This window comes from Fistularia commersonii, chromosome 2, assembly GCF_037954325.1.
Source record: "Fistularia commersonii isolate RoL2024-O1a breed Wild chromosome 2, RoL_Fcom_v1.0, whole genome shotgun sequence".
Taxonomy (NCBI): Eukaryota; Metazoa; Chordata; class Actinopteri; order Syngnathiformes; family Fistulariidae; genus Fistularia; species Fistularia commersonii.
Window position 1 is genome coordinate 13,226,145 of NC_141285.1, and position 12,129 is coordinate 13,238,273.

The 12,129-nt window shown below is 37.6% G+C and overlaps 1 protein-coding gene across 3 annotated transcripts in view; it reads right to left on the bottom strand.

The window, feature by feature from the left end:
* adgrb3 (adhesion G protein-coupled receptor B3) overlaps positions 1-12,129 on the bottom strand; it is a 108,343-nt gene that overhangs the window by 46,226 nt on the left and 49,988 nt on the right. For 2 of the 3 annotated variants that reach the window (XM_086168197.1, XM_086168190.1), the window contains exons 5-10: positions 11,280-11,444; positions 10,587-10,751; positions 8,792-8,956; positions 7,675-7,776; positions 2,527-2,633; positions 1,182-1,376 (exon numbers count right to left, since the gene is read on the bottom strand). In XM_086168197.1, the coding sequence (XP_086024323.1) occupies positions 1,182-1,376; positions 2,527-2,633; positions 7,675-7,776; positions 8,792-8,956; positions 10,587-10,751; positions 11,280-11,444 (899 nt within the window). The remainder of the gene's footprint in view (positions 1-1,181; positions 1,377-2,526; positions 2,634-7,674; positions 7,777-8,791; positions 8,957-10,586; positions 10,752-11,279; positions 11,445-12,129) is intronic. The other variant, XM_086168205.1, reaches the window with a different exon arrangement.

Sequence of the window (12,129 nt, forward strand, 5' to 3'; positions counted from 1 at the left end):
GACCATCAGAGGAAAAGATAGATTTTAGGATTGGCTCAAACTGAAATAGTCATTGAAACCCCCTGCAGCACACTGAAAATACTTAATAAGAGAAAGGCACAAGCTGCAACCATACAAACAGATGAAAAGGAATATTTGAGCATCTGTGTGAGTTGTCTTCTTCAGCAGCAGAGAGCAGGGGATGCTTGGGGTGCATGCCTGCAGTAGTAATAGGACCCCTGTCTGATCTTTAGCCTTGTTATTTCGTCTGGTCTACAACATGCCTGAGGGAGTGTCTCTCTCTTGACACAGGCTATCTTGTTTTCTACTTGAATGCTTATACTCCCTCTGGTGGTAATGTGCCCACTTTAACACTGCATTAGTACAGAGACACATAGATGGGGTGGGCTGGCTGACTTCTCTCCTTTCTGCCCACACACACACACACACACACACACACACACACACACACACACACACACACACACACACATACACACACACACACACACACACACTATAGAGCTCTTAAAGTAACTACAGATGGGATCCATTTGTAATCTCAAAGATTTTCTAAAGTAGAAAAATGTCTCAAGGTTGTTCATCCACCGCAAGCACATTTGGGTTTTAAAACTGAAAAAAAAAAACATTGCCAAAAAGCCATATATCCTACAATACAGGAAACTATCACTGCCTATGCATATGAAGAAGTAAAAGAAAAACTATATATGAATTTCTATATTTTGAAATATCATAATGGAAGTATATAAACATGGATCCTTTTGATGAAAATGCATATACAAATAGATTTACTGATGCTGGAGTGACAAAGTTGCAGAGGCCTTGCAAGGATGCCTCTAAAAATGCCATAGCTCTGAGAATAAAAATTATCTTATTGAAAAAGGGGGTGGAGCTTTTGCTATAATCTCAATCAGTTACATAAAGAGGATCAAGACTGCAGTCAACCACAACATGATGAGATATGGGGATTTCTTCATACAATAGTGCCGCAGTGTAGTTTGTAAGGCATTGTGCTGTTTCAGAAATATTTGAAAATGAATTCCCCATACCACAGTGCAGTGGATGTCTCAATTCACCCATGTAATATTCATAGATATTAATGATATCAAAATAGATATCAATATATTAATATGTTTCTTGGAACTATATCACCATATCAACACACAACACCAGAAATTTACCTGCACATCATCTGAAGACGGTTCATAGCTAGCTCTCTTGAAGGTCTCTGTAACATTGCGGAGGATCTCCACTGAGGACAGAAGGTCACCAGCATAGAAGTTCCTCCTCTGAGTGAGGTCCAGTAGATTTTTTGTAACTTGGGACATCCCATCCCCTGCCAGCATCCTTTGGCCCTTAGCAAGGTGCCCCTGAACCTCCAAAAACAGGAGAAGACAGAACTTGGGGCATTGGTGTCCATTACATGGTTTTGAAATGCTCACTGAGCTACACACTGGAAGAAATGAAGTGCAAAAAGCAGGGAGAAAGACGTCTTTCTCCATTCCTTTTATGTGACTATTTTATTTAAGCCAGACCAAAACATTCTGCCTTGTAGATGTTTTGAAATGAGCCAAGATAAATAAAAGAGTTAACTGGAGCAGAAGACACATATTTAGGCAGAAATTGCAGAGTGAAATTACTTTTCACATCGTTGCACAGATTTTATGTCCGTAAATACACATTCAGAGGTGTAATGCCGTGTGCTATCTCAGCACTCCTGAATTGTTTTATTTTCTTGTGAAGAACGTTTTAAATATACATATGTGGTTGTATTTCATGGTCCCTTCACTAAGATAAAACAAATACTTAACTTTCTTAAAAAAATGTATTCTCAATTCACAATGGTAAGATTTGAGATTTTCAAGTTACACAACTTAAAATCAGGGTCAAATATGAATTTTCACTGTTTTTGTGTATTTTTTGGCTTCTTATTACCTAAAATACTAGAGAAAAAAACAATTTCCTATGCAAACTATCTTACATTGTTTCTTTAACATACTGATCTGGCTTTAAACTAAATGGTATTTCGTATAATATAGAAGATGATAATGTGGAATTTTTGGAAGTATATTTTGAAATACATCTAGTTGCTTTGATGTTCGGCAGTCAAGAAAATATGTTTTCATTGTTCATTTATGCTTTTGACCTTTCCATCCTTACATATCAAGAAAAACAGACGGGAACATGACAGAAAATGGGGGATTAATAACTTGGAGAAGACTTTAAACATTCCTTAAACAAGAAAAATACTGCTCATGCAAAAACCTAACTAAGCACGAGAGTCAAAAACGAGCAATAGCTATAGCCCACAGTGCAAGACATCAGTTGCATTATTAGTAATAAAACAAACATTTTCCGGATTTAAATAAAAATACATTCTATTTCATATGACATAACAAGGTCTAAATGGAAAATGGGTAATCTCTTGCTACGGTGTAATGGGGATGGGGGATGGAAAAAACACTGGGGGTGTATTTTGATGCATCAGAGACAAATGCTGTGAGGGGGAGCTGACTTTGCACCTACTGATTGCTGCAAGTATCTGAATTCATTTGTTATGCATCGAGCATAGCTGGGCTGCTCCCAGAAGGCCATACCATGGTGATCCAAAGAGCAGCGTCGACTAGTGGTGCCTGTAGAGGGGAGAGAGAGAGTGACGGATTTGGAGAGGATAGGGAGCAGGGGAGGGATAAGAGGGGGATAAGGATGCATGGATAGAGAGTTCAGGAGTGAGGGATTAAGACCAAAAGAGAAACAAAAGCATGGCAGAGGAGAGCGGTGTCGAGGGAGTTTGACAGGAATTGGAGAACAGCAGAAGAGGAAGTTAGACCCATTCATTATTTCCATATGGTACTTCAGTTCAATTCAATTTTACAGTAGAGTTGAAGCAAATCATATGAGGAACGGTACACTTTGGAATGTATTGTTTCTGTGTACTCTTGAAGTAGCTTAGAGAGGAATGCAGCAGTTTCGCTGCTCTTGCTGTCTGCCACAAAAACAGTGTTACAGAAATAGCATAGACACCCAATATCTACCCACACCACCATACACATCCTCAGAGGGGTCCACCATCATACCTTCCAAACTGTCGACCTGCTGCATTGCACATCACAGATCAACCCACAGTTCCTATGCAGGTGCTTGACATCCTGAGGAAAACTCCGACAGTACAAAATATTTCCCCGAATGTCTGTGCATCATATAAACAGCACTTGTTCTCTTTTTGCTCTCTGTCTTTTACACACTAACAGGCAGAGATCAAAGACGCTCCCAAACTCCCACTTTCTCCACAGTTACTATCAGCTGATATCCACTCAAGCCATGAGTGCATGCCAAAAAACACTAGATATAACAACATGACAACCCGGACGGAAACAGTGAAGGTGTTCTTTTTATTAGTAAAAAAGAATATAAAATATGTCTGTGATTTTGAGAGTACAAGGTAAAATCAAATATGTATTAATTCTATACAGTTTGTCAATCACGTCCATTTTCCTTGGCCCTTTCAAACAGGGTTGGATACGATAATACGAGGCTTCTACTGTGATTCTGAACCAATTTGTCATTTGTCCTTGCATCATCTGATGCATAAAGAGCAGGTTTAGTATAAGATGTAGGTCAGTGGACATGTGCTCAATCAAACACAATGCTGTGCTTCTACAATGCATTGTCCTATCGATTTGGGCTTTACAGTATCCACAATAAGGTTGTTTATTCATATAATGATTCTCAAGGCAAATTACAAAAATATGGCCAAGACTAGAATTCAGAGAATTCAGGTTCAACATATTACTTACATTATTACAGTGCCAGGACCTCAATAAAATGAATATCTTTATAACCATCTTGTATTTAGAAGAAATATAAAAAAATGAGAAAAAAATAAAAACAGTTCTCATATGAAAAATTTGCACTGCAAAATAACTTAAATCATGATATTTGGGAAAGTGTTGTATTATAGTGTTAAGCAGTGAAACACACTCAACTGCAGTTAGTCTATAATCCTGTCTGAAGTGATGCCAATATATTACACAAGCACACGCACAATCACACACAGGCAGAGTTTTGTTCTCATGTAATTTTTTGGACTCCTATTGAACCCTCTAACAGTTAAAACTGGTAAAAAAAGGTGAGGATTGTCCACCATAGTTTGAGATAAAATTTATAGAAATTTGTTTTGTTTGGCTCACAGTGAAACAATACAATTTTATGTACGATGTTTTATTCCTCAAAAGCATAGCAAGGTCAATGGCCGTATAACTTTGGATATGTTGCTATAATAAATATTTATTCATACCATTGTCTTCAGGCACTAACAATTCTTCGATGCCAAGAATTTTAAGAACAGCTGTCTCAGTTACAATACTTCAGTACATGAGTCACAAAAACATTGTTTCATTGAAATGCTATTAAATGAACAATATAAAATCTCTGCAGAGGATCAAGGCGTCTCTCTTTGCTCTTTTCACTCATTTCACTTTTTCTTGCCCTACCTGCTCCCCGACTGTCCTAATGTTCCACCACGTGTCATTGTCTTTTCTTTTCATTTATTCCACTTTTTATCTTGCCTATATGACTCTCTTATCCCACAGCTGAGGCTTAGCCTTTCTTCACTCCCATTTTAACATGATTCTGTCAAACTGCTGTCAGTTTCTGCATCCTGATGCTATACTCTGTGATCTAGTCTTTTCCTCCTTTCTTGCCCCTGGATGCATTTGTCATCCATGAGGACTGAGGCGGTGATGAGACCCTTGTACTGGGTGCTGCTCCTGTGATGACCTTGATGATGTCACTGACTGTGGCTATGCAGGCACTGATGCCCTTAACACATTTGGATCTATCATCTCAGCCATCTATTTGTCAAACTGTTTTTTAATCCTTGCCTTTACGCCCAATGTTTCATCTTTACGTAGACATTGTCAACAAAATTATATGTCTGAGCTTCCAAGAAGGATGGAAACTCACTTTGATTCAGAATCCCTCTGCTTAGAGAATCAAAAAAGCAAGCTCAAATTTCTTGTATAGATGCATTTATGATTATTAAACTCTCCTGAATCCCATATTTACATAAATGAACACAATTGAGTTTTGATAACAAGCAAATATTTTTTCTAAGAATCTACATAGAGCTTTATATGAATACATGTTATTGGATATTTTTATCTTTAAAGGTCTTGCTTCACAACAATGGTTCTTGAACCGTTTTCATCTACAATTAATGTAACCAATAGAATTGCAATTGGTGTGATGCTTGTGACTCAAAACAACAGCTATGGAAGCTCATCAAAACAGCTCGGGGTTACAAGAGCTGCCTGCATTAACTGAGAGTTTGCAACAAAGAGTGTCAGATGTGAAGACAGGAGCATGAAGTGTGCTGTCAGCTACCTAAGCAATGATTTGACAATGAGCGCAGTCCATCTTTATGAAAATTAGGAATGACAACAGCAAAGCAGCTGAGACAGATGAAAAAATAATGCAAACATTGGTTTCTTTTAATATTGAAAACCATTTATAGTCTCACTTTGTGTCTGATTCCTCTGTTTTGTCTAACTCAATGTCGACTATAGAGGGAAGTAATTTAGTCAGGATGTCTGTCAAGGGATTCAATCAGGCGGTTGCCCAAAGATGTAAATGCGAAGCTAAACATAATCTCATGCCAGTTGAGCAAATGGGAGTTATTCAATTACAACAAATTAACAGTCCAAATAATATACTATAAAAGAACAACACCTACTACATATCCTTAACAACTTCAACTTCAATTATATTAAAACATCAATTTAGCGATCTATGTGAAATTAAATATGGCTTAAGAACCAATTCCAATTAAAAAATATGTAAACAATCTGCAATATACCCTTGGTGGTTCTGGTTGTTTTCACATGCTACCGATTCACCATCTTACCATTTCTGTGTTCACATCACAAAGACAAAAAAAAAGATGAGTAAAAAAGGAGCGATATCAAAAATCTATTTTTCAAATTATGCAAATTATGCCAACTCTGTTGGTGATGATCATGCTTGGATGAGTCACTTTTTTTTCAACTAACACATAACAACCAAAACATCAGTAAGCTTTTATTTGTGCTCCTTCACAAATTTACATTAGGCATTATAAGGTTCCTGGTGAATGGATTTTCAGAACTCAAAATAATTCTTTATTTATTTCCACAACAATGAAGGTCAATAAGGATAAAGCCATTTCTTCCAGTTGCTACAAAAGTAAAAACCAATTGAATGTAGCCAGGAGTTGCTATACGGCATGTTGAAGCAGGATCAAGATACATAAATACACTAGGCTAAAAATTTCTTGATCCATTTTTCTACTGAGTGAAAATGACAACACATGATTTCTCTAAAATGGCATGGCCATCATCCTTAATCCTCTTCTACTTCTTCTTCTCTGTTCAGCTTTTCCCTTCGGGGGTCGCCACAGCAAATCAACTTCCTCCATCTAACCCTATTCTCTGTATCCTCCTCTCTCACACCAACTACTTCATATCCTCTCTCACTACGTCCATAAATCTTCTCTTTGGTCTTCCTCTAGACCTCCTGCCTGGCAGCTCAAATTCCAGCATCCTTCTACCTATATATTCACTATCCCTCCTCTGTACATGACCAAACCATCTCAGTCTTGCTTCTCTGATGTTCTCTCCAAAACATCTAACATGTGCTGTTCCCCTGATAGACTCATTCCTGATCCTATCTATCCTGATCACTCTTAAAGCGAACCATAGCATCTTCATCTCTGCGACCTCTAGCTCTGCCTCCTGTCTTTTCATGATTGTTACTGTTTCTAGGCCATACAGCATCGCTGGTCTCACCACCGTCTTTCATTCTGGCTTGTCTTCTATCGCATTGTACCCCTGACACATTTTTCCACCCATTCCAACCTGCTTGAATCTGTCTCTTCACCTCTTTTCCATACTCTCCGCTGCTCTGGACTGTTGACCCTTATTATCTGAAATCCTCCAACTTCTTGATCTCCACTCCTTGTAGCCTCACTATTCCACCTGGGTTCCTCTCATTCACACACTAACCTTCATTCCTCTCCTTTCCAGCACATACCTTGACCTCTAGATTTTCCTCTGTTACCCATACAGAACACCTCACCACTGTCTCACAGCGAGCAAACATGTCCTGCACGAGTCTAACATACTTCTCTTCCACTCACCCTCAATCCTTGAAAATGTGCAAATGGCAATGGGTGTTTTAACTCTTTTTTTTTTTTTTAACTTCTTCTGAATAATCCTCATACACTTTTACCGCAACTTTTGTACATTTGTCTAATGTTACCTAAGTTGCCAGATAATCTATAAAACACAAATATTCATTTGACCCCTACACTAAATGCAATTTCAACCCATCTGTCACTCCATCCCGGCACCCCACATCTTGATTAAATCGTTCAGAATGCAGCTGCTCTCTGTGCGGGCAGGCAGGAAGGAAAGAGGCTCTGCTAAATGTTGAATGACTAATGATTCTGAATAAACTCTGATCAAGTCTAAAAAATTCATGCTAAGTCGTAAGTCCAAAATACTAAAGGATCATTAGGCTATTCAATCCAAAAAGCCAGATACCTGTACATTTTGGCGGAATGTTTTTACAAGGGATGGATAATATACTTTGGTTGCTTAGCAACACTTATATTCATATATAACCTATTGAAATTACCTGTGGCATTGGGAGGGCATCTGTTAAAGGCAAGTTCCCCTGATGGGGTCCTTCTCCAAACCATTGAAACGGCATAGTCCTCAGGACAAATCTCGTAAGGTGCTGAAAATACAATAAAATACAGACTTTAATGTCATTGTATTAGTGAAAACACAATGGAATTTGGTTTGCATGTCCAGGGCAAAGGATTAAAAATACTACATATAAAATATGTAAAATATTCTAATAATAGAATTTAAAAAAGTAAATTGTCAACAAATAAATGTAAAGAGACCTAATCAGCTTGTTTCCAGTATGATGCAATCACTTATTATTTATAAATTGAAGAAAACAGGTATTCTTTTAAACAGGTACAAAACTATAAGATCAAAGCTGTGGATTTGAGAATGAGTATATATATTTTACATTTCCCATTGAAGGACATACAAATAGTCAGATAATAATGATGAAAAATAAAACTAAAAATTATAGTTTTTGTAGACAAAACAGACCACAACCCGACTAAAGGACTAATTTCTGCATAGTTCAAAGATACAGATTAAAATTAGTCAAGGTGACACCTCTGTCCTTCCCTTTCTATATTCTTCCCTATCAGAAACAAGAAACTTTGCAACAAAAATTATTTTTGGTGCTATATGGCAGGCCTATATTGCCTCTCTAAAAACCAACCTAAAGGCAGTGCATTTCAGGATGTCTGTCTATTGATTAGTCTAATTTTCCTCTAGGTAATATCCCAAGGATGACTTGAGGAATTTTCAAATTTTGTAGATGGTACCATCATCAAATGTCAAGGTCACTTTAAACTCCCAAACATGTTATGCCTCAAAATCCATTCACAAGTCAATATTTGCTCCTAAAGCCTGATGAAAAAAACATATATACAATAATAACAGCCATTAACCAAGAGACACAAAAAGCCATCTTCACTGTGAATATTGTTCAGCAGAAATATCTTTCTAGCCATTATTAAATTAAATTTAAGCCTAAAGTGAATTAGAAGACACATGGATATAAAAACTACAATGCCTGGTGGAGTCAAGTGTTTGTATTTCTAGATCGTTATCGTTTGTGTTGTCATTTCTTATATGTCCTACATATAAATTTTTTGTTGGCTTACCTGGACAACGTTGGTCACTGCATTTCCGTACTTCTTCTCCATTGCCATCACATTGTTGCCCGGTAACTGCTGCTCCCTGACATATTCGAACTCTCCTCTGCCATCCACCATCACAAGACTTAGAGCAGCCGCTCCATGGACCCCAAGGATTCCAATGGCCATTAGCTGCAACAGAATCATCTTTCGCTTAAAAAAGGATTTCTAACATTGTCCAGTTTGCCAGTAAGATCAGAAGTTACCGTTCCACTTGAAGCAAGTGATATCTGTATTGAGCTTTTCAACATTGCAACCATTTGTGATCCTTTTTTTCTGTTTTTGTTTTTGCTAAGATTAGTTGTTGGGTGTGTGTTTTATGGCTAAATAAATGCAGTGTGATGGGTATTATTCACCGCCCCTTATAATAAAAAAAAAAAAAAAAACAGAACAACATACAAAACACCCAAAACAATTATGTTGTAGTTGCCAAAACAAGAAGGACATTTTATGCCCTTGTAACACTGCTTAACTGCTAGAAACAGATGCTCCCCCTAAGCAATGCTGTAAATCACATACCCTTGTTCAAAGGGAAGCGATGACATCTTGTGAGCAGGTAACACACTCATTTTAACCTACACTAACCCCTTTCTTCACACGATATGTCATGTCCCACAAATAACCTCTGTCTGTATAACAGAGAAAATAATAATATCTAACAGACCTGACCTGTTGTCTAAAACTATCCACAAGGCACTGACAAAGTACTACTAGAATGAAAACCCTTAATTTTGAATCAGGGCCACTGATTCCTCTGACAAATGCATCTTCATGTATTGAAAGAACTAATTGTATCAGCTTTCCTGCAGCAATGGGCTTTATTTTTTAGTGCATAATATTGATTCATATCCTGCACCGGCCTTTGTTAATTTGTGGGACCTGTATTTGGATAATTTTTGGAGCATTTTAGCTCATCTATTTTTTAAAATTACATTTGGTTGAGTTTTCTTGAACAGCTTTTTTTTAGTTGTTGAGGCAAATAGGTGCGTGTTCACCGTAGCAACTTTTTTCCGTTGTTTTGTTCAACTAAGGATTGATCTTCCACCTTGAAACAAATAAGAAGCACTAACCGGAAGTTTTTATTTACAACTTAAATTGCATTAGGCACCGTTGCACAGTGGTGCAAATAACAGCATCCCTTTCTTCCATATAATTCACAAAATTAGAAGTTCAGATCCACAAGCATTTGATGTTTCTTTAGTGGATGAAAAGAGCAAATAGATAAATAAATAAGTAGAGAAATAAAAAAATACATAGATAAATAAATAAACAGCCCCCAAAACTAAACTAAATAAAGAGACAAAAAAGCAAAGAGCTGCTGCAATGCTGCTGCAGTGAAGGTTGCATCAGAAGATTACAAGAGGTCCTCCATCAGCACAGAGATCTCAAAGCCCGACACTAAGCTGGCCTCTTTAAGCCTCATATACATCTATAGTGTTGACAGAGAGCGAAGACAGCAAATCCCAAATTATGTGAAAGGCATATCTAACTAGATTTTGCAAATACAATTGGTAAAGCATGTTGTAAAACATTAGTTTTATTTCTAACAGAAAAGCTTTGAAAGTTCCAAAATGCAACAGAGCGAAAAGAGCTTTACAAAAACCACCACTGCGTATGTTTGGTAGATGCTGGCTGTGATTCTTATGAAGATAGTCACCATATGGAATGGGCCTGCTTATTGCCTCTCTTCTCTCTTTTTCAATATATAATTTACAATTGATACATAAAAGTGGATGTAGAATTAAGAGGCTCAGTATTTTACCTGTGCAGTCAGGATTATGACACTCTCTGCTTTCTGCCCAGTGACCGCGACACTCAGATCCCCCGTGGGCAGCCGCCGAGCACTGCCTGGTCCTCTGCTGAGTGCCATTGGCACAGGTCACCGAGCAATCGCTCCAAGAGCTCCACTCCTGCCACTGTCCGTCCACTGAGGCACCAACCACAACCCAACAAGCATGTCCCAAATGAAGGGAAAAGAGGGCAGACAGAAATGGGAGGAGATATTCAGATCACTATTCTTTCTAAGACTGAAACCGAATGATATTGACAAGAAATGAAAAGCAGACAATTGTGAAAATTAGAGATAACAGCTGCTTGAATTTTTTTTTACACCTGGTGTCTCACAATCGTTCAAACAAAAAAGAAATGCATTGATAGAAAGGCCTCATATCAAAATTTTATAAATGTGTAAATGCACAAAGTGTTTGCCATCCAGGTTCCAATGGTTTTTCTGTGACTCTTTGCAGAGCTGACTCTTACTATGAGGGAAACTTCTATCTATCTATCTATCTATCTATCTATCTATCTATCTATCTATCTATCTATCTATCTATCTATCTATCTATCTATCTATCTATCTATCTATCTATCTATCTATCTATCTATCATGAAGACTTGGATGTTGATAGCTGATATTGTTGATTCTAAATTTATTTAGATAGCAGACATATAATACCTGGGCATAAGGCTATGTTGCAAAGTTTAGTCTGGGTCTCAGGTCCATCACAGGCCCTCCCTCCATGCTGGGGAGGGGCACACATCCTAGTCCTAGTGCGGTGACCTCGGCCACAAGTGAAAGAGCAAAGACTCCATGGTGACCACTCCTCCCATACCCCATGTACTGCGGCAGAGAGAATGTGTCAGACGTAATCAAGGATTCTGTCCATGCTATAAATAATCAAACTCATAACAAACTGCATTGAGCATAAATGAATAAAATCAATAGACAGAACGTAGCAACCAAACTAAACTGAATGAAACACTGAGCACACAGACAGTGTGGGCTTCACAAACCCCTGGCCATCAGCACAAGTCACTTCCGATCATCCATTAACATCCATTAGTCTTATATCTATCTAAGGGTTAGAAATCAGAAATATTTATAAAACGACCAAGTTAGTAGTAAAAACTAGAAATTATGATGTTTTCTAACCAAAGGTGTGGGTGATATTCAACAGATCTGCACAGTTTTACTCTTTGGGTCCTGTACTAAGAACAAACGAATATTGATCACAAACACACAAACTAACACACACATACACACACACACACACACACACACACACACACACACACACACACACACAAACACACATACATACACACACATCCTTTAGCATGCTACTTGTAATCTACCTTCATTTTAAGGAATTATACCTAAAGGGCCGTTAAAACACAAAATTTAGTAAAGCCTGCACAGGAGATCTACAGGAGGATAAATTAAAATAAATTAAATAACAATTAAATATCAAATGGTGCTCATCCTTGTGGACATCAGATATAAGCTTGTCACTTTTTATATGTGA